The 23,175-nt window shown below is 38.3% G+C and overlaps 1 protein-coding gene across 1 annotated transcript; it reads left to right on the forward strand.

The window, feature by feature from the left end:
- The first annotated feature begins 15,711 nt into the window (after window positions 1–15,711).
- Window positions 15,712–22,437, forward strand: LOC145554669 (uncharacterized). Its single transcript, XM_081614881.1, has 7 exons — window positions 15,712–15,797; window positions 17,784–17,855; window positions 18,251–18,322; window positions 20,067–20,138; window positions 21,181–21,252; window positions 22,054–22,110; window positions 22,181–22,437. The coding sequence occupies exons 1-7, from the start codon at window positions 15,735–15,737 to the stop codon at window positions 22,379–22,381; spliced, it is 609 nt and encodes a 202-aa protein (XP_081471007.1). The 5' UTR covers window positions 15,712–15,734; the 3' UTR covers window positions 22,382–22,437.
- The last annotated feature ends 738 nt before the right edge of the window (window positions 22,438–23,175 follow it).

The raw sequence follows: 23,175 nt of genomic DNA on the forward strand, positions 1-23,175 counted from the left end.
AGTGGCTCAAACAGATCCCAGGAACAACATCAGACATCTCAGTCCAGAAATGTGCAGTTCTAGGCACAGCCAAGATACTGCGCAGAACCCTCAAGCTCCCAGGCCTCTGGTAGAGGACCCGAGCTCAGAGGATGAAACAGACCACCCGCGGAGGGTGAGAAGGGAATTTTTATATATATATATATATATATATATATATATATATATATATATATAAAAACATCACCTTTACATAAGTAAATGTATTCTCAGCCTTTGCTTAATACTTTGACTTTGTTCATCCACATTTATCAGATTTTGCCCATTAGCCCATTTTTCTTCTTTTTCAGTTTCATCAGGTTGAATCAGAGACGTCTGTGCAGCCATTTTCCGATCCCACCTGTTTCAAGTCTGGACTCTGGCTTGGCCACTCCGGGACATTTGTAGTGTCCTTCTGAAGCAGCTACTCTGAGATTTTGGATTTGGATCTTTGAAGAAGGAACCATGTATGAACCAGTATGAGATCATTAGCCCTCTTGAGCAGGTTTTCAACCAGGGTGTCCATTCAGAAATTGAGGTTCAGTCAGAGCAACCGCTACACAAAAAGTCGACTCCACAATAAAAATTAAAATGATGAGTTTCTGACACTTATCTATGGGAATTTCTCTCATTCAACTATATGGATAAGAAATGCAGGCTGACATGATAAAGAGAGGAAACGTGATACCGCTTCTTTGCACTCCTGCTGAAATCGTCTGCAGTCTTCCTTCCTTTCGCTCCTGGTGGTACAGCCAATCATTGTCAGGGAAAATTAATGCCTCTTCTGAATAAGCTGCCTTGCAAGCATGACCTAGGAGTGTCAAGTAGCATTATGTCTTTGTATTAAAATGCAGCTTTCTAAGTTGCATTTTATTTAGAATATTTTAGGTATGCTCTCTGAAAAGCTTTGTAAATAGGTGTATTTTCTGAGAATCACTTGTAGTCATTTTCCATAGAAAAAAACCACAAAAATTGTGAATTTGAAAATGTTGAATCACAAATAGGCAGGAGTCTGTTGTACATTATAATTATGCTTACACTGCTTATTCAGAACTCTGTTTACTCGAATCTCTAGTGCTGTAGACGTACTAAAACTGTCCCATTTATTCAACTGTCTTTTTGTAATATAAAACAGCTTACAGCTGGTCATCTGGACTTTATGGTAATAGAGCACAAAACACAGCTGCAGTGGTGGATGTTGTGATCCCAAGTGACAGCAACATCAAGAAGTAGGAACATGAAAAAGCTTGAGAAATACCAAGGGGTCAAAGAGGAAATAGAGCAGTTATGTGGAGTCAAAGTGGTGCCATCGGTCGGCTGTGCGCTTCGGGGATGTGACCCTGAAACTGGAGGTGTGGCTGCAGCAGATTCCAGGAGCAACCACTCAGACCTCAGTCCAGAAGGACACAGAAATACGTCAGATAGTGGCCGTGCTATGTGGCTTATGTCCTCGGTTTGTAATTATTTTTGGTTTTTTTGCTGATTATACTGGTTTATTTAATTGTATTTATGTTTGCCCCAAACTCTGATCATTGTGTGGATATGAATAAATCATTATGGGCTGATTGTGTACTATGCTTCCTTTGTGATCGAGCAGCGTGAAGCCGAATTGTAGATTTAATAAATAATTCCTTTTTTCATTGTCTTTTATCTGCATATTCTGATCCATGATTAATATTTGTTATGCTAAAAATGTTTATCCCCAGTTTTTGGCACAACAAATTCAACAAAAAACTATCACTAAAGCAATTAAATAAATGTAAACCCTCACCTAAAAAGAGAATATAGTCATTGTCAGTTGTTTTGCAGGAAAACGAGAGCAGCATAATTTGAAGATTTTTTTTTTTTTTAATGAAATGTACTGAAACCTGCGGAATAACCACTGCCCATCAGCGTGTACAACTGCTGACTGCGGTAGGGACTGAACAGAGAGACACTGTGAGTGAAAGTGGCATTGAGTTTTCAGGTTAGTCAAGAGACGTGCTAACTCAAGTGCTTTTTATATTTGCGTATCTTGAAGAAAGACTCTACCTTTTCTACTGCACAGGTGACAAATGAGGGTCAGCGTCCTGCAGCTTTTAAATGTTCCTCTGCTGCAACACACCTGAAAGTCGTTAGCAGGACTCTGGGGAACGTGTCTACATACTAAGGAGGTGATTCAGTCATTTGATTGCAGTGCTTCACACATCTAAAAAAAAAAGCAAGGACTGGAGTTTGACACTCCTGATCTACTGTCTGTCTTCTAAACAGCAGAAATCCAGCGTGGATTCATCATAATATTTTATATACTACAGTTTGCCACAGTTGACAGCTTGACAAATCATCCTCACTGTAGAATCTGAACTCCACAATTCCACTCTAGCAGGGCCTGCAATGAGTTTGCCAACTTCTTTAAAGGGAAAATAAAAAAAGAAAATGAGTGAATTATTCGGCACATCAGCATCGAATCCACCACCAGTGTTATGCCCAAGCATAACAAATGGAGAGAAAATGCTGACCACGAGACTTGAGAGAAAACAAATGTGAAAATTCTTTTTCCTGCGCTGATGTTGCGGTGCCTGACTGGCGACGGTACGGAGTGAAGCTCTGAGATGATTATTTGAGGAGAAGCAGCTGTGACATCAAGGTTGCTATGGATCAGAAATTCATGCCTGCAAGACCGCTGAGGTAGAAAGTTAGACAAGAGAGACAAAGAGACAGAAGGAGAAGAAAAACAGAGAAAAGTAAGTAAAATCTTTGCTGCATGTCTTCCCCCTTTTCTCATTATCCCCTTTCTTGTCAATTAACAAATAAAGGCCACTAGAGCCAATAAAATCTTCAACAAAAATAAAATGTGAAAATTTAAAACCCTCACCTAAAATTTAAATTGTTTCACCCGGAACCCAAGGAGGAGGGGAGGAGAGTGGAAAGGGGGAGGAGATTGAGGGGTAGATGGGCCCAGGTGAGGGGGAGGTGGTGGGGGGAAAGGTGTGTGTGTAGAGGGGTGTGAAAAACAGCTTACATTGATTGAACATTTAGATCACGAGTTCTTCCCCAAACCTTGTCCTCAAGGCAAACTGACCTGCGTGTTTTCATTTCAGCAAAACCCCGTTAATCAGACATCAATTAAAATCATGTTTGCTGAATTAGGGAAACGCCTAAAACTTGCAGGGCTTGGAGGACCAGAGCTGAAACACACTGGATTCACTTTGACTTTACTTGAAATGATTAAGTTCCCTCGTCTGACACAATGACTCAAGCTTACCAGGGACAGATTCCCTGTTAAGCCACCATGGCTCTGTGGGTAGAGCAGTTGTCTTGTGATTGGAAAGTTGAGGGTTCAATTCCAGCTCCCTCTTACCACATGTCAATGTGACCCCTGGGTACTTAACCCCAACTGATTTGTGCATTAAATAAATGTGTGAATGTGACTCTAGTGTAAAGTGCTTTTAGTGGTCAAAATGACTGGAAAAGTGTTATGTAAGTTTATTTACCATTTTTGAAGTAAACTAAATGATTTGAGTAAGACTGACTTAAATCTGTTATCTTAAACATACTTACTAAATTTGTTAAAAATAAATTAACAAATTGAGTTGGATGATTATAATAAATTGAATTGGTTAAACTTAATAAATTCAGTTGGATAAATTTAATAAATTCAGTTGGATAAACTTAATTGAATTGCTTACCTACAGGAGAAATTCAATTAAGTTGGTTCAACTATTTTCTTTTTAGAGCGTTTTATAGTTGATCCACCGTCATTTGTCGACTTCACCCAAAAATCAACCATTAATCAGACCTCTGCATTTCAGACATCAGATTTCAACCACAAAACAACATTGATTCAAAGACACAGTTTCAACGGTTGATTGGATGGTTGTTTGATGGTTGATTGGATGGTTGTTTGATGGTTGATCCACCGTCATTTGTCGACTTCAACCAAAAATCAACGATTCCAACTATTTTTCAACGTTGATTTAACATCGTGTGCTATCTGGGTCCATTCTCCTGTCTCTTCTCTGGGCCTTTTCCCCTTTGCAAAGAAACTTTCCAAAGACATCTGATCCGTTTCTTACTCATTTTGCTGCTTGTGGGCTCAGTGTTGGCGCACAAGTAACCGAGAGAATCCGGTTAAAGGATTTTCAAAATAAAAGATACTCCAGACTCAAATAATACATAAAACGGAAATATTTATTTCTTGCACGTCCCGGTGCCAATTGGTCCACGGACCGGGGGTTGGGAACCACTGCTTTACGTGATTCAAAAGGAAGATAAAACAAACAAGAAAAAAATATAACGTTGTAGTGGTAAAGTGAAAGGAAGCGATTGACAGGTTGAACATGGTAATAGTATACGCTGGCTCATTACTCAGTATTCACAAGTAGACATTTTCATTATGGTAGGCATGTTAAACATAACAGTTTGAATAAAACACTTGCATTTGCACTGTTCCCTTTTATTCTTCCATCAGAAATGTAAACATGTTGGATCATCTCCATATAGATGGGGCTTGAACTGGAATGATTTTGTAAGATGAGTCCAAATTTAAGAAAAAATACTCCATACTCTGTACTGAAAGACATAATTAATATGCTAGAATGATGGAGGGTTGCTAATATTATGGGATTGTTCTTCTACTAATAGCTTTATTAATACATATAAAAAAGACACAAAATGCCAAAACTGCAAGAGATAAAAAAAAAACCATTGTACTTTGTTACTCTATCAAACATGCTTGAGTTTAGACAAAAAAAAGAAAAAAAAAACTTGTTTTTGCATCACAAACAGTTGTTGGTTTGACATCAAATCAAAAGAGGCCTTCTCTCATATAAGAATTGTGTGCAGCAAATATATTCCTCAAACACATCTGTCTCTTTATATTTGAGTCAGAAATTCACATTTTTGCTCTCCAGTGAATGCAAGAACTCCTAAAAACTGACCTTCGCCATTTTGCCTTAACAGACAAAACATTGACCGTTTGTACCACATTTTTATTGAATTGATGTGTGACTAAAACATCTTGGCCCAGATGCAAGAAAATGTCTCTTTCCCTTTTTTTATGCTCTAACTACTTCTTTGAACTCCTTTTATTGGTACAGTTTGGGGGGATTATTCAACTCTGGATGAAAGAGGGAATCATTCTTCTCCCCTCATCCCACCCCGATGGGTCTACATTCCCTCCTCTATTTCCAACCTCCTAATCTCATCCGCTCTCTCACTTTCCTCTGATTCTACCCTCTTCCCTTTTTTTCCCCTCTTCTTCATTACTTTCCCATCCCATCCTCTATTTCTGCAGTCCTCACCTCCTCCTTATCCCCTTTTCTACTTGATTATTTTTCGTCTCCCTGTATCTTCCTTCCTCAGCTCTTCTTCTTTCCATCTGTGTCTCCTGTTATTTGCTCTCTAGCCTTTAGTCTCTGTTTTCTATCTGCAACTCCCCACCTTTGCTGCATTCAGCTTCATCCACTGCTACAGTTTTCTACACAGCTGGTAATATGTATTTTTTTCATTTCTATCTTTCCCTTCCGATAGTTACAACTCTCCTCGATATTTTCTCCCATTTTGACCATTACTTCTAGAGTTTCTCTCATCCAACTCACTTTCCCAGGGTGTCACGTTTCTAAGCTGAACAGCTAAACCCGACCGAAGCAATAGAATCTGCCCTGTTTATCCAACCTCTCTGCTAATTTATTCATTTGCTTATACCCCCTTTCACCATACTTTGCATTCCTCCATTTTTCCAACTTTGCTTAGTGTCTAACCCACTCATCCAGCCCAAGTCTTCTTGCCAACACACACCCATTTAAGCACACACAAGCTCTGATTGCGACCTGGCGGAGCGTTAAATTACAGCCTCACCAACACTGCTGTGAGGGAATCTCTCTGTGTAATGCTTGCCGTCTCTCATCCTTTTTTCTCCCTCGCTCCTTGTTTTCCCTTCTTCCACTACTCTATCTTCACTGATCATGCTCTCCACTCTAACACCCACCTTTCTCTCACCTGTTGTTTTCTGCTTTATAATTACTTCCTTATAAAAGATGTGTTTTTATCATTGTGCGCCTCTTCTTGTAATTTTTTAATCTACCTGTTTTGTTCTATTTGTTGACTTTGCACAACATGCCTATCTGCTTCTTCTGATTATTGTGAGCCTCCCCGCCCCCTTTTCATTTTTTTCTCCTTTTCGTCTTTGATGACAAGAAAACAGACCGTGCAGCTGTGCTCATCCCTAACGATACCCTTTTCATCCTGCCTCTAAAAAACATACCTCTTCTTTTTTTTCCAGTTCCCATCCCCTTTTTCCCAAATCCATCTTCTTTATTTCCCTAATTCTCCATTCAGTCTCTCTCCTATGTTTCTCATCATGATTCTCCTCACTGAGTTCCTTCCATCTCACCCTTCTCCCCCCAGCACTCATTATCATTTGTGTGTCTGTGTCAGGTTTCATCCTGTCAGTGAAAGGTCAGCAGCAGGGATTTCCCTGGGCATCACAGCTAGCAGCTTTAGCACTCTGCACCACCAGCCTTATGCTGCATATTAACAATAGTGCCAGAAGCCATACCCTAAAATGCCACCAGCCAGCATATTAAGTAGCTACCAAGTAGCCCCAAGCTCAAGTAACACAATCCTTTAACAGCATAGGTTAAAGAAGAGTGGCTTTAGCTGTTATTATCATTAGCTGACGGCTACAAAATAGCTTAACGGCAGCAGGTTTTTTTTTCTAGGTATTTAAAAGACCAGCAGCTATCATAAGCGGGGTTTTAAGCACTGAGCCAGGTCACACAACATTCGTGGCTAAGAAATTGTTAGGCTGTCAATTTTCTGAGGATGAAATCCAACAGACCACCAGGACAGAGTGAGGTTTCTCTTAGGTGCAGTCGAATGGACGGAGAGCAGGTGCTTCTTCAAATGGCCCTAGGAAGTGTGCAGATCTTAAAACTACACACCTCTGACTCTTCTTGAACAAGCATACAGGTGTCTACCAGAATCCTGGCCTTAGAAATGAACCTTGTGTGCTTTGTATGGTTTTTGTCCCTGGCATATGAGAAATGTTTCTGTCGTTCGTTTTTTTTTTCCATGTTCTCCAAGAGGAAATGTAAATAACAAGTTTTAAGTAATGAGATACTTAGAAAACCTTTTTATTCATTCAAACTCTTTGGGTATCTCGTTTGCATTGTTAGATGGGCGTTTTTTTTACATGATCTCTGTATTTTACATTTAGAAAAAGCATTCTGTTTTGTGAATTACGGAGACAAAAAGGAAGAGCTTTGCATTCGGACAAAGGTTTTGTTACTGTGATGTCGGGATCCGATCAATATCATAAATTAAGGATGACACATGTGCTGTGATATCAGGTACTTTGGGAAGCATATCGATCGGTAAAAAATAAAGTCAGAAGCGAGTGAATCTGTGAGACATTTTATCCCGCCTGATGTTCTACTTCTTTCTCTCCACTGTGTATGCACACTAAAATCTATTCAACCCCCCATGGTTGCCTGGCACCATATCAAGGTGTTTTCTGAATCTGAGTCTGGCACACAGGCACAGCTCCTAAGCTTTCAGTTTTGAGCGTAGACATGAAAAGTCTGCGTGACAGGTATGACCTGTAAATGAGCCAAACTGTCATATCTCCATCTATTCTATTAATCTTTGCAGAGCTGCTGTGGGTGGTGGTGGTGGTGGTGGTGTGAAGCAGTGTCTGTTTCCAGTGGTAAAATGTGAAGTACAACCTGTCCAAATCCCCAGTGAGGCTTTTTGCAGAACCTGTTGGGTCACACTCACCCGAATGCTTGACACAAACACAAAACAAAACTAGACAACAAGTTCAGCACTGTTCTGACTTTACCGCAGTGCGTACCTGTCAAAATGAATCAGGTTCAGTGTCAACAAGGGTAAAGCTACACTCATTTTGCATGGACAAAAGCTTGCCACAGTTTTTCGTTCCTCACTCGATGAAATGACACAGCTTAGCATTTACAATTTCGCTTTTTTTTTTTCAAATAATATTTCGTGCAATCATCAAGATGTCAAAACTGATGAAACCGAGCTGGAGGTTCCGCTCACTAGTTTAGCAGTGCTGAAGAGTTACAGACATCCAACCAAACTATAAGCAGTTATGCCAAGTTAGTTGCAAATGGTAAACTTAAGAACAGTTAATATTATAATTATTTTGATCTGTTTTGCATTCAAATGTGTGTGTGTGTGTGTGGGGGGGGGTGGGGGGGGTGGGGGGGTGTGCGTGTGCTTGCGTGCGTGTGTGTGTGTGTGTATGTGTCTGTACTTATGGTATTATGCACATAGTGCCATTATATAGTACATCAGTCAACAAAAATGCTGTATATATCAGGGACAACTTAAAAGAAATTTTATTTTGCAATTCGATGCATTTGAGTTGGCCTTTGTTTCTTTAAGGAGCTCTTGTGTTGACCTTTCCGACACTCTGTCTTCAGCAGGTCATCAGATTGTGACCTCTAGCTTTTGCTGGAGCATTTTATAACTGAGTGTTGAGGGGCTGTAAAGAATTTAAATTGTGATTTTTTTTTTTTTTTTCAAATGTCTAATAATCTAAATCATGTCTAATAGCTAAGTCAAAAACATACTTCACACCCAGCAAGCACAAAGGAATTTGGAAAATTGCACAAGGAAACAACACAAGTTTAAATTGTTCGTCTACTTGTAATACATTGATTAATCCTCATAACATATTTATTTTGTCTACGGCTGGTTTCGTGCAGCGACTGGGATGTAGTGCCATTAGCATATTGCTTGTTTGTTTTCAGCTTATCTTTTTTTCATTTAGGCTTTGTAATGGGGATAACAGCTTTGTATTAAGGCCGTCAACATCTATAAAAGGGCTCACCAACAGCATAAAAGGCATGCGGCAGTATGCCACTTACCCCTACACATAATATATGTACACACTAATGTTTATTTACACATAAAAATAAGGTTGATTAATGTGTATGGACCACACACACACCTACCCCCCCCCAACGTACCATAGTTTGAAAACGTACCACTTGAGGATACTCGGAGAGCAATGCATGTTTAATTTCCATATGCTCAGTTGATTCTTTACAAGCAATATAACTTATTGTATTATATAGATAAAGCAAATGCGACTGAAAAAGTAACATTCTCTGCCATGACTCGGCAAAACATTATGAATCACACGATAGATACAGGCTCTAATAAATATGAAGGAAAGTAAAAAAAAAAAAAACAACATAAAGTAAACAGAATGAAAAAATTATGTATGTAGGTGCACAGTATGTCTACTATGCTACATATTAAACAGCACTATTTGGTATGCATGTCTGTTTTTGGGTATGCTTTGAAAAAGAAATGACAGCTGGACAGACAGAGGGATGGATTTAAAAAATATGCATGTGTGTGTGTGTGTGTGTATGCGTGTGTGTGCGTGTGTGCGTGTGTGTGCGTGTGTGCGTGTGTGTGTGTGTGTGTGTGTGTGCGTTGGTAAATGTGGTTTAGCAGGACATTTCGTCAGAATACACACAACACTAGCAGGACATTTTGAATTAACGGGACAGGAGCGGTGTCCTGCTAATTTTGACAAAAATCTAAAAGCGTAGAAAGGTTTCTATTGGTCTAATAACCCCAAAAATGCAAAAAAAACGAGATGTCCGGTTAATACACATAAACCTGATTTTGTGTATAATCTGTGTATCACCACAGCGCCCCCTATGGCAGGTTTGTGTAATAGCAGGACCTCATGAATATTCACACAACCTCTCATTCTGATTGGTTGTCTGCCGGAAGGTCCTGCTAATTACTACAGTGTCTTTCTAATTCACGTGTCGCTGTTTACACACATGAATTGTGTGTAAATTGCCAACTCTTACACTGGGGATGAGATGGCAATATGATTACTCTGTGCTATAAGACTGAATATTTTATAAAGGTTAGTTGGATGCCTAAACCCAACCTTGGAATGTATGTGGCACCTAAAAATATACAGAAATTAATATATATTTTGATCAAATTTTGTTTAATTAAAATATTATGAATAATAAATGTGTGGAATAAGTGCATGGATAAAAATATAAACCATAATAAAGCAATTTTTTCACCAAACTATTCCACTGCTAACAGTTTGTTGATTCTGGTCTGCTCTGCATCCCCAGAACCAAGCATTTTGAAGCAGAATTTAGCTTCAATGTACCACAAATCTTGAATAAACTTCCAGAAAACTGCAACACAGTTGAATTCCTTTAAATCAAGGCTAAAACCACACCAATTTACAGTTGTTTCTGAATCTTAATCATTGGTAGATGTATCAATATATTTTATGTATATGATTTTAATTTTGATTTTACTTTGAATTTAATTTCTTTGTTTTTCTTTTTATGGTAAATGTATGTTATTTTTATGACTTTTTAGTTCTTTAATGTAAAGCACTTTGTATAGCATATTTCAGCCACAAGGCCAAATAAAATTGACTTGTCAGCAGTTTTCAGATCTTGCCAAAGAATCTCTGCTGAGTTTATGTCTAGACTTTGACTTTGCCATTCTAACACATAAATATGTTTTTATTTAAACCATTCCATTGTAGATCTGGCTTTATGTTTAGGGTAGTTGTCCTTCTGGAAGGTGAACCTCTGCCCCAGCCTCAAGTCTTTTGCAGACTCCAGGTTCAGGTGTGTTCAGGTTTTCTTCCAAGATTACCCTGTATTTGGCTTAGTCCATCTTACAATCAACTCTAACAATTTTCCCTGTCCCTGAAGAAAAGAAGCACCCTTAGAGCAAGATGCTGCCACCACCATGTTTGTCAGTGGGGAAGGTGTGCTCAGATTGATGTGCAGTGTTTGTTCTCCCACCACAAATAGTGCTTTGCATTTTTGCCAAAAAGTTCATTTTGGTCTTGTCTTATCATTTTTGCTGTATCCCAATATGGCTTTTGGCAAACTGCAACTTCTCATAGTTATAGGGACTTCTTATAGTTTTCTTTATAACCATGGCTTTTCTATTGCCACTCTTCATAAACCACATTTTTGCAGTGCATGACTAATAGTTATACTGTGGACAGATTCCCCACCTGAGGTGTGGATATCTCTGCATTTCATCCAGATCCACCATGAGCCTCTTGGCTGTATCTCTGATCAGTGCTCTTCTTGCTCAGCCTGTAAGTTTAGGTGGATGACCTTTTCTTGGTAGGTTCACAGCTGTGTGATTTGCTCTTTCCATTTCCAGATGATTAATGGAACAGTAGTCTGTGAGATGGCCTAAGCCTGCTTTAAGCTTCTCCACAACTTTATCCCTGTCCTGTCTGGTGTGTTCCTTGGACTTCATGCTGTTTGTTCCCCAATATTCTCTTAGCCAACTTTTGTGGCAGTCATAGAGGAGTTGAATTTTTTACCATTAGCAGTCAACTTCTGAAGACAATTGGTTGCATTCAGGGGACGGGGGCTGAATACTGGACTTTTAGCTTTTATTTTCCATAAAATTCTGTGAAAATATATTTGCAGTTGTGACAAAATATGGAAAAGTTCAAGGGCTATGGATACTTTTGCAAGCCACTGTACTTACAAATAGTAAGGCAAGTCCAATGACAGAAACAAGGTCCAGACAATCAACAGGTATGCACTGACAGCTCCATTTGACAAAGTCTTAGACTGAACCACAACACAGAGGCAGTATTCATGATGGCACATAAGCAGGTCCCTAGAACCAGAGCAATAACGACCCAGATTTGTAATACCAAGCAAGATATTCAGTGAATGCTATGCAATGAGTCCCCTGAGACAATCTAGTAGCTAACACCAGAATGCAAGATGGTAGCATGATAAGAATACATGGAACGCCACAACCAAGTACCCAGAATAGTGTGAAGAAACATCTGAAGGGAATATAACCTTGAACACACCTCTTTAAAATGGGAAATGCCACACAAGGTGGTAGAAAACGTACAAGCTAAGATTCTGTGGGCCTTCCATATACAGGAAGACAAAACAGGAAAAGCAAACCAACTGAACATGGTGATCATTGAGCAGCAGAGCAAAGCAGTTGTTATGATGTAGCTATCCTGAATGAACAGAAGGTACAGAAAAAAACTAGAGAAATACCAAAGACTAAAAAGAACCATCATCCTCCTAGAACCTGAGAAAAAATTTGTCCACATAAGTGGATGACTTATTTTGGACTGTCTAGTCCACAATACTAAATTTTGCTCTAGATGGGGTCTGGTGTCCACACGTTAGGCCATTATTTTATGACTTAGTGGTGGTGGAAGATTATAACACATTACAGGTTAGACTCAAGATGTACAGTGTTTCTTTTGTTGTGTAAGTTTACAAAAGTTAGCAACTGTATAGCTTTACCATGGTGCTAAACATGGTGATTTAAAATGAATAAGTATTTTTCTGAGAAAAATGATGTCTAGGTTTCATATAAAAAGATAATTCTTTGTTTTTGCATTCATTAGGTCCCAATCAACCCAAATATCAGACGAATTAATAATGCATGCCATGCAAGAGTTTGGGTCTTAGGTGGTTACAAAGAATGTGGAAGTTGAAGTCAACAGTAGTGCCTGTGGTCACTGAAACCCTCAGGGTAATGACCCCTAAACTGGAAGAGTGATTCAAACAAATACCTGGAGATACATCAGACCTCTTGATACAGAGAAGCACACCTTTGGGAACTGCTAATATACTGTGAAGACCACTCACGCTCCAAGGCTTGTGGTAGAGGACCCAAGCTTTTTTTTTTAAATTTAATTTCCCTTTTAGGATCAATAAAGTATTTTTGAATTTGAAAGAAGGGATAACCAGTCATGGAGTAATACAGAATTACAAATATAAAAATAAAAAGCATTTATTTTAAAAATATTTAAAGTGCCAAAAATATCATGATTACTTATGTTACTGTTAGCACAAAACTTTTAAAATGTATATTTTGTCGTAATCTCAATGTCGCTACTCTGCATACATGTAGATTGTCTAGGTAGTCTAAATTGTCTATTGGCAGGTACATCAGCCAACCTTTTTCTGCAGGTGTTGTGTCTGCCATTAGACAACAGTTTATGTTGGATCTTTATCATAAAAACAGTTTGTTTTTATGATAGTGTTTGGAAATGCCCTGCTGCTGAAATGTGCTATACAAATAAACATGATTAATTGATTGAACAGAAATGATTAAAAGAAGTGACAACATTGCTGGTGGGAGATACCATCTAACTGTTGTCTCTTAAATAAAGAAAAATGTATGATAAACTATTTAACTTTGAAATATTGAATGAAAGTTACAAAATATTACTCAAATAATTTTTTCTTGTTCCTGGAAAAAAATCAGACCTTGTGTACTTCAGAAACAAAATGGAATTCTCCTTTTGTTGTATCCCTCCTCCTCTATCAACTTGGTACAATCCGACAAGTCCAGGTGCAAGCCATTAGTATTCATTTAACTTGTTTCATTTGTTTTGCGTGGAGAAAGAGGTAAGACTCATACAGAATCTCTTAAGACATTTAAGTACATATAGTTTAGTAATTTTGCAGAATGTTGTAGGTTACTTGATGCTTGGATACACCAAAGCATCTGATTTGCAGCAGTTTAGCTAGTAATTACCAACCATGTTAGCCAGTGTACCAGAGTTTAAAGGGAAGGTGGCTCACTCCAGAATTAGATAAAACTGTATTTGGTCATTTTCTGTACATCAGTGAGTGATATTGTTTCACAGGCACAAATTATCCTAGATAGTAATCATTAGTATTAAGATGATGTTTTAATTTTTTTATGATTTTGAGAACCTGTCAATAGAAAGTCAATTATGTAGAACTGTGTACTTCAGTACATCATTTTCGCATAAAATAACACCAAATCATATTATGTACAGCAGGGGTGTCAAACTCAAGGTCTTGAGGGCTGGTGTCCAGCAACATTTAGATGTGTTTCTGATGTCACATGGCTGGATCAGATGGGATGGTCATCAACTTGACTGCACTGAGAAGCTATTTCAGTAATATACTTAAGGTGTTTTAGACCAGACAGACATGTAAAAGTTGCAGTACACTGGCCCAGGAGGCCTGGAGTTTGACACCCCTGGTATACAGTATCATGTTACTCAGCAACACATTCTCTGATCGTTGCAGAAGATGTCAGCAAAGAGGTTTCAGAGAGCAAACATGATTCCAATTGTTATTGCTCCTTAGGTGAAGATAAAGAAGGATTTGATGTAAAATACTCCAATTCATTTAAAGGTGAGTTGTGACTTTATTATGCATAGGATTCCAGTGTTTATTAAAGGATTGTTTTTTCCTTTGTTTTGCTTTTTCACTTTTAAACTATTTTTATACTACACATTATTAGCATAGATCATGTTCGATGATCATTATAATCAGAATACCTTTCTTTTTCCAAAGGAGACAAGCAACTGCTCAAAATACAAAAGCTTATATTATATGCAGCATATATATATATATATATATATATATATATATATATATATATATATATATATATATTACTCAAATAGTTTTTTCTTGTTCCTGGAAAAACAATGAACAAAAACAATAGGGAGGACTGAGTTTTGAAATTACAAGTACAAAATAATGAGTTGCATTCAGTTGACAAAAAATGTTTAAGTAACCACAGAAAGACATACAATTAGATCAATTGACTGATTTTAATTTCATTTGCTACTATTTGATATATCTGCATTGTTTAAAGTTTATCCTACTTATTATGTGTACCTACAGGTAGAGGTGTGTTCAGCTAAAGGTGCTTTGCTCATACAGTTGGTGGACTTTATTTATGGAATAATTCAGTGTACATCCCTTCATTTCAGATTTCCAAAGTTGAACCGTCAGGCTGGTGATGTGGACATGCGGATCCTGTTCAACCAACCCTCCAGAGGTAATTTTGGTCTCCAACGACCAACTTATTCTCTAAAATAAAGTAATTGAAATGATATTAAATATTGTTCAAACACACATGTGTTGTGTAATACTAGATATGTTAGCTGCATAAAAAGGAGGACTGAGTTTTGGAATGACAAGTATAGAAGAATGAAAATTACATTTAGAAGCGCACATACACACACAGGTCCTGTGTAATACTCAAAATGTAAGGTGCAGGAATAGGGAGGACTGAGTTTTGAAATTACAAGTATAGAAGAATGAAAGTTACATTGAGGAGCACACATACACACAGGTCCTGTGTAATACTCAAAATGTAAGGTGCAGGAATAGGGAGGACTGTTTTCTACATTGGGAACAAACTCACATATAGTGAGTGTTCTTTACATTTCAGATTTCTAAAGATGAACTGTGTCAGGCTGGTGACGTGGATGCATGCGGATTTGTTCAACCAACCCTTGCAGAGGTAATTTTGGTCTCCATCGACCAACTTATTCTCTAAAATAAAGTAATTGAAATCATATTAAGTACTGTTCAAACTCATAGGTGTTGTGTAATACTAAATATGTTAGCTGGATTAAAAGGGAGGACTGAGTTTTGAAATTACAAGTATAGAAGAATGAAAATTACATTTAGAAGCACACATACACACAGGTCCTGTGTAATACTCAAAATGTAAGGTGCAGGAATAGGGAGGACTGAGTTTGAAATTACAGGTACAGAAGAATGAAAGTTACATTGAGGAGCACACATACACACAGGTCCTGTGTAATACTCAAAATGTAAGGTGCAGGAATAGGGAGGACTGTTTTCTACATTGGGAACAAACTCACATTTAGTGAGTGTTCTTTACATTTCAGATTTCCAAAGATGAACTGTGTCAGGCTGGTGACGTGGATTCATGCGGATTCTGTTCAACCAACCCTTGCAGAGGTAATTTTGGTCTCCATCGACCAACTTGTTCTTTAAAATAAAGTAATTGAAATGATATTAAGTACTGTTCAAATACATAGGTGTTGTGTAATACTAAATATGTTAGCTGGATTAAAAGGGAGGACTGAGTTTTGAAATTACTAGTATAGAAGAATGAAAATTACATTTAGAAGCACACATACACTCCTGATCAAAATCTTAAGACCAGTTAAAAAACTGCAAGAATTTACATTTCGCACTATTGGATCTTAAGAAGGTTCTAAGTAGAGCTTCACAATGTTAAAAGAAGAAATCAGCATAATAGACAAAAACTTTTGAGTGGGGAATTCATTGAAAACTGCATTTACACTCAAACATTTTTTCAGCTGATCAAAAGTTTAAAACCATAGCTCAAAAAAACCAGAGAAACCCCCCAAAACAGAAATCAGAGTGTCAAAAAAAGGACTCAGTAATGAGTAGCTCCACCATTCTTGTGGAGCTACAAGAATGGTAGCTCTTCAAGAATGATTGAAGTTGATGACTTCAATCATTTAGGCATGCTTGATGCCAATGTTTCCAGGAGGCTAGTGGAAACGTTGCTCCAAGTGTTGAAGATGGCTTCACGAAGGGCATTCACTGTCTGGAACTGATGTCCATTTTTGTAAACTTCCGTTGCCATCCATCCCCAAATGTTCTCAATTGGGTTTAGATCCGGGAAACATGCACGATGTTCAAAAAGAGTGATGTCATTCTCTTGGAAGAACTCCCTTGTCAGGCGGGCATTGTGAACTGCAGCATTGTCCTGTTGAAAAACCCAATCATTACCACACAGACAAGGGCCCTCAGTCATGAGGGATTCCCGCTGCAACATCTCCCCTTATGAACCTGCACAACCTGAAGCTCAATTGTTCCATTGAAGGAAAACGCACCCCAAATCATGATTGCGCCCCCACCACTGTGCCATGTAGAAAACATCTCAGGTGGGATCTCCTTGTCATGCCAGTAACGTTGGAAGCCATCAGGACCATCAAGGTTAAATTTTCTCATCAGAGAAGATAACTTTCTTCCACCTTTCAATGTCCCATGTTTGGCGCACCCTTGCAAAGTCCAAACGGGAAATTTTGTGGCGTTAAAGAAGACATGGCCTTTGAAGACGTTTTTTGTGTTTTGTTTCTGAAGCCCTTCTTTCTCTCGCAGATGCGGTCTGATGGTTATTGGGCTGCAGTCAGCACCAGTAATGGCCTTAATTTGGGTAGAGGATCGTCCCGTGTCTTGACGTACAGCCAATCGGATCCTGCGGCTCAGAGCTGGTGAAATTGTTTTGGGTCTACCACTTGACTTTTTTGTTCCATAACCCTCAGGATCATTTAAAAAATGCAAAATGACTTACTACATGATATGTCTTACTGCGTCTAACCTCAGCAGCGATGGCACATTGTGAGAGGCCTTGCTTATGCAGCTCAGCAATCCTACTACGTTCAAAGTCAGTGTGCTTTTTTGCTTTTGCCATCACGAGGTCTTGACAGTGTAAAGACTTGACAGAAAATGACATGGAATCCAGAGTTTGGCACATCTTTTGGCTTTTAAAGACTATGGTCTTAAACTTTTGATCAGCTGAAAAAAATCATGTTTGAGTGTAAATGCAGTTTTCAGAAAATTGCCTGCTCAAAAGTTCTTGTCTCTTGCACTGATTTTTTCCTTTAACATTGTGAAGCTCTAATTTGGACTTAAGATCCAATAGTGCAAAATGCAAATTCTTGCAATTTTTTGACTGGTCTTAAGATTTTGATCAGGAGTACTCACAGGTCTTGTGTAATACTCAAAATGTAAGGTGCAGGAATAGGGAGGACTGAGTTTCGAAATTACAAGTACAGAAGAATGAAAGTTACATTGAGAAGCACAAATACTCAGGTCCTGTGTAATACTCAAAATGTGAGGTGCAGGAATAAGGACTGTTTTCTACATTGGGAACAAACTCACATTTAGTGAGTGTTCTTTACATTTCAGATTTCCAAAGATGAACTGTGTCAGGGTGGTGACATGGATGCATGTGGATTCTGTTCAACCAATCCTACAGAGGTAATTTTGGTCTCAATCGACCAACTTATTCTCTAAAATAAAGTAATTGAAATGATATTAAGTACTGTTAAAACACATAGGTGTTGTCTAATATTAAATATGTTGGCTGCATAAAAAGAGAGGACTGAGTTTTGAAATTACAAGTATAGAAAAATGAAAATTGCATTTAGAAGCGCACATACACACAAGTCCTGTGTAATACTCAAAATGTAAGGTGCAGGAATAGGGAGGACTGAGTTTCGAAATTACAAGTACAGAAGAATGAAAGTTACATTGAGAAGGACACATACTCACAGGTCCTGTGTAATACTCAAAATGTAAGGTGCAGGAATAGAGAGGACTGTTTTCTACATTGGGAACAAACTCACATTTAGTGAGTGTTCTTTACATTTCAGATTTCCAAAGATGAACTGTGTCAGGCTGGTGACGTGGATGCATGCGGATTCTGTTCAACCAACCTTGCAGAGGTAATTTTGGTCTCCATCGACCAACTTATTTTCTAAGATAAAGTCTTTGAAATGATATTAAGTACCAGTGGTCCCCATCCTTTTTATCACCGCGGACCGGTGAAGACTTGGCCATTTTTCTGTGGCTCGGGTTCTTCTTTTTTTACCCCGAATTTCTCCTTACAACAATCTTAGAACGTTGCTTGCGATAATCGTAACCGTTCATCCTGCCATCTATGGCATGCTAAGACTGATCACATCCAGTCGTTGGAACATTGGGACTGCTCCGATCTAAAATCGGGCATATTCTCACAGCTTGTAGGGTTTTCCTTGATTGGGAGCTAGAACTCAACCTGTTCAATTTGACAGGCAGCCAATCAGAAAACGCTGTGACGTAGCTCATGGAGGGGAATCCCAAACAGCTGAGCTGACATGCCCAAAATGAGTCCGGTGGACATCGGAGATATGTAGAAACAGCATGAATGTTTATTCAGCATTTTGTACAAAGAATATCCACAGAAATGATGACGAGTGGAGTTGGAGCAAAATTGCTACCACAGTTGATAAACCCGGTAACTTTTCAGCTATCCATCATTAAATTAACGTGACACAAGGCTATTCATTCAGTCAAGGCTTGATGCTTACACTAGCTATATGCATTGCAGGTAGATTGTAGTTGTGACATCATTTTGTACTAAAGCCTGCTCACATGGCAAGATTTGCTCCTGTTATGTGGCTGGACACATAAACCTGTTGTACTTTTATCAGCTCTGTGGTCACAGAATTTGGAAAATCGTCTGACAATCCTAAAATCTTGCCGTGTGAACCAGACTTAAGACTTACAAGCTATACTCCTCTTTTCTCGTCTCGATCACTGCCATAATGCTCTCTGACTCTAGTCGCTATGCTAACGTTCACACATCCCTTCAATATAAGATTTGAAAATGCCACAAAAACGAATATTTATTTTCATGAAAATTTTAACTTACGACAATGACAAATTAATGGGAGTCCTGAGCTTGTTTCTCTGCAATGAGATGATCCGACCTTGGAAACGATGACACACAATGCAGAGGGTGTAATGGCAAAGCAGTTTGAAGCTCCATTGCCTCATTTGTAAGCCGGTACATATTATGCAGAGTGGGCTTGGAACATGGGAGTCACCTACAAGTCCAGGATAAATCCACTCTCCTGTCTCTGGTCCTTTTCCCCTTTTCCAAAGAAACTTTCCTAACATATCGCTTTCTTACTCATTGTGGGCTCAATGTTGGTGAGCAAGACGTAACCGAGAGAATCCGGTTAAAGGGTTTTCAAAATAAACGATCCTCCATACTCAGACAATATGTAACACGAAAATATTTTTCTTGTGCGGCCCGGTACCAATTGGTTCACGGACTGGTACTGATCTGCGGCCTGTGGTTGGGGATGACTGTTAAGTACGGTTCAAACACACAGGTCTTGTGTAATACTTGATATGTAAGCTGCATAAAAAGGGAGGACTGAGTTTTGAAATTACATGTACAAAAGAATGAAAGTTACATTTAGAAGCGCACATACAGGTCCAGTGTAATACTCAAAATGTAAGGTGCCGGAATAAGGAGGACTACGTTTTGAAATTACAAGTACAGAAGAATGAAAGCTGTTTTAGAAGCGATCATACACACAGGTCCTGTGTAATACTCAAAATGTAAGGGGCAGGAATAGGGAGGACTGTTTTCTAAATTGGGAACAAACTCATATTCAGTGAGTGTTCTTTATATTTCAGATTTCCAAAGATGAACCGTGTCAGGCTGGTGACGTGGATTCAGGCGGGTCCTGTTCAATCAACCCTCCAGAGGTAATTTTGGTCTCCAACGACCAACTTATTTTCTAAAATACAGTTTTTGATATGATGTTAAGTACTGTTCAAACACACAAGTCTTGCGTAACACTTGATATGTAAGCTGCATAAAAGGAGAGAACTGAGGTTTGAAATTACAAGTACAAAAGAATGAAAGCTACATTTAGAAGCGCACATACACGCAGGTCCTGTGTAATACTCAAAATGTAAGGTGCAGGAATAGGGAGGACTGAGTATTGAAATTACAAGTACAGAAAAATGAAAGTCACATTTAGGAGTGCACATACACACTGGTCTTGTGTAATACTCATCATGTAAGTTGCAGAAATTTGGAAACCTGAATTTTGAAATTACAGGTAGAAAAGAATGAAAATTACATTAAGAAACGCACATACACACAGGTCCTGTGTAATACTCAAAATATAAGGTGCAGGAATAGTGAGGACTGAGTATTGAAATTACAAGTACAGAAAAATGAAAGTCACATTTAGGAGTGCACATACACACTGGTCTTGTGTAATACTCATCATGTAAGTTGCAGAAATTTGGAAACCTGAATTTTGAAATTACAGGTAGAAAAGAATGAAAATGACATTTAGAAACGCACATACACACAGGTCCTGTGTAATACTCAAAATATAAGGTGCAGGAATAGTGAGGACTGAGTATTGAAATTACAAGTACAGAAAAATGAAAGTCACATTTAGGAGTGCACATACACACTGGTCTTATGTAATACTCATCATGTAAGTTGCAGAAATTTGGAAACCTGAATTTTGAAATTACAGTTGAAAAGAATGAAAATTACATTTAGAAACGCACATACACACGGGTCCTGTGTAGTACTCAAAATATAAGGTGCAGGAATAGGGAGGACTGAGTATTGAAATTACAAGTACAGAAGAATGAAAGTCACATTTAGGAGTGGACATACACATGGGTCCAGTGTAATACTCAAAATGTAAGGTGCAGGAATAGGGAGGACTGTTCTCTACATTGGCAACAAACTCACATTTAGTGAGTGTTCTTTACATTTCAGATTTCCAAAGATGAACTGTGTCAGGCTGGTGACGTGGATGTATGCGGATCCAGTTCAACCAACCCTCCAGAGGTATTTTTGGTCTCCGACAACCAACTTTGTTTCTTATATAAAGTCATTGAAATAATATTAAGTACTATTCAAACACACTGGTCTTGTGTAATACTCATCATGTAAGGTGCAGAAATTTGGAGGACTGAGTTTTGAAATTACATGTAGAAAAGAATGAAAGTTAAGTTCAGATGAGCACAGACACATGGATCCTCTGTAATAAACTGGATAGGTTCATACATTAGGTGGACATTGTTTTATTTTTAGAAACAATCATTCAGTGTTTATCCCTTCATTTTAGCTCTCCATAGAGATGCCTTGTCAGGCTGCTGAGTTGGATGCATGCAAATTATTTTCTGGCAACTCACCTGACATAAGTTTTATCTCAATGACCTTTTTATTTTCTAAAATAGTCATGAGAATACTAAGTACTGTTCAAACACATGGTTATTGCGATTCAAAACAATTAATCATAACAATTCATTGGTTTGATACCTACACAAGTGTCAGGATCAAATTCTTATTTTAAGATTACACTTTTTTCGGTTAACGGTGGTTAACTGTGTGTGAGATCATGATATCATCCATGATGAAATGTCAAGTTTAGAAAAATGTTTTATTTGAAGGACTGTTTTCACCTCTGAAATGGAGTGGTGTGTGATGTAAAGGTAATTTTTTTGAGAATGGGAATTGGGTTCATCTTTTGAATATGATCTTCCATGTCTAGTTGTGCTGTATGTTGAAATTGAGTCATAGTGCAGCACTGACTTTTTAAATACTTATGCTACCTCCCTTTGTCAATTCTTACTTTTCTCTGTCTAGTTTGCAACCAGTCCCTGCACAAAATGTGTTATTGTAAATAAAAGGAGGACATCACTGGTAAGCTTTTAGTAGAAATATTCTTGCTGAAACGCTTTCAATGTATACAAAATATGTTTTTAATCAACAGGTCTGTCCAGAACAAAGTTCAAGTGAAGCGATATCATCAGAAGAGGAGTATGCTCCTGATTCCGTAGATGATTCAGACATCTCATGGGATGACAAATGCACTCCACAGAAATATGGACTAGTTATAGTCCATATTTCCATTTTTGGACTTCTTAATGCACATGAATTTTATGTTTTTTGTATGTGTATGCCATGGTCCTGATAAATAAAATTGGCCCTGACAATTACTGTTGGTGTCATGGGCGGAGCCAAGCACCTCATTATCGTTTGTCCTTTTAATACAGCATTGGGTCACATTCTTGTATTTTGAGTTCTGAAGTGTGTATCTAAATTTTTAAGTGAGATCTATGTTGTGTAACTCTAACAAGATTTTTGACAACTTACTACGTCTTTCTAGCATAAGTGGAAAGGGGTGTCCGTTTAGTGTTGCAAAAAACTGGTTTGAAAAAAGTGTCCTGCTAGTACACCAAAACCAGTATAGGTGTGTGCGTGTGTGTGTGTGTGTGTGCTGGCAAAGGTCCAGTATGCATAAATCAGAAAATCTTTCTGAAGAGAGTTTAAGTGCTTGTTGACTTCACATGTTCAAAGGCTCAGTTAAAAAATAAAAGCTATTTTTCTCAAAGTTAGTTTTCTGCTTTTTTGAAAGCCAACAGCTTCTAAATAGGCAAATGTCCACACTGACAGAACAATGTGCCTCTGCAGGAACAGAGTTGATCTCAGTCGCTTAGTGGCCAGGAACTTGCATTGTACAACCTTGAAAACTGATAATGGACGCTTTCATGTTATAATTTAGATTACCAAATGAAATTAACTTGATGTGGCTCTAAAACAGCGATGCAATGTGAGTGCACTAAGGGACTAAATTTATAATGGAATAAAAGTGGTTAAGCGCAGTGGTTAAGTGTGATCCAAAGTCCCGGCCAGATGACCCTTGCCGCGTGTCCTCCCCTGTCTCACAACCCAATTTCCTTTCTGGCAACTGTCAAATTAAGGCAG

The sequence above is a fragment of the Poecilia reticulata genome, chromosome 13, assembly GCF_904066995.2.
Source record: "Poecilia reticulata chromosome 13, P_reticulata-male-v2, whole genome shotgun sequence".
Classification (NCBI taxonomy): domain Eukaryota; kingdom Metazoa; phylum Chordata; class Actinopteri; order Cyprinodontiformes; family Poeciliidae; genus Poecilia; species Poecilia reticulata.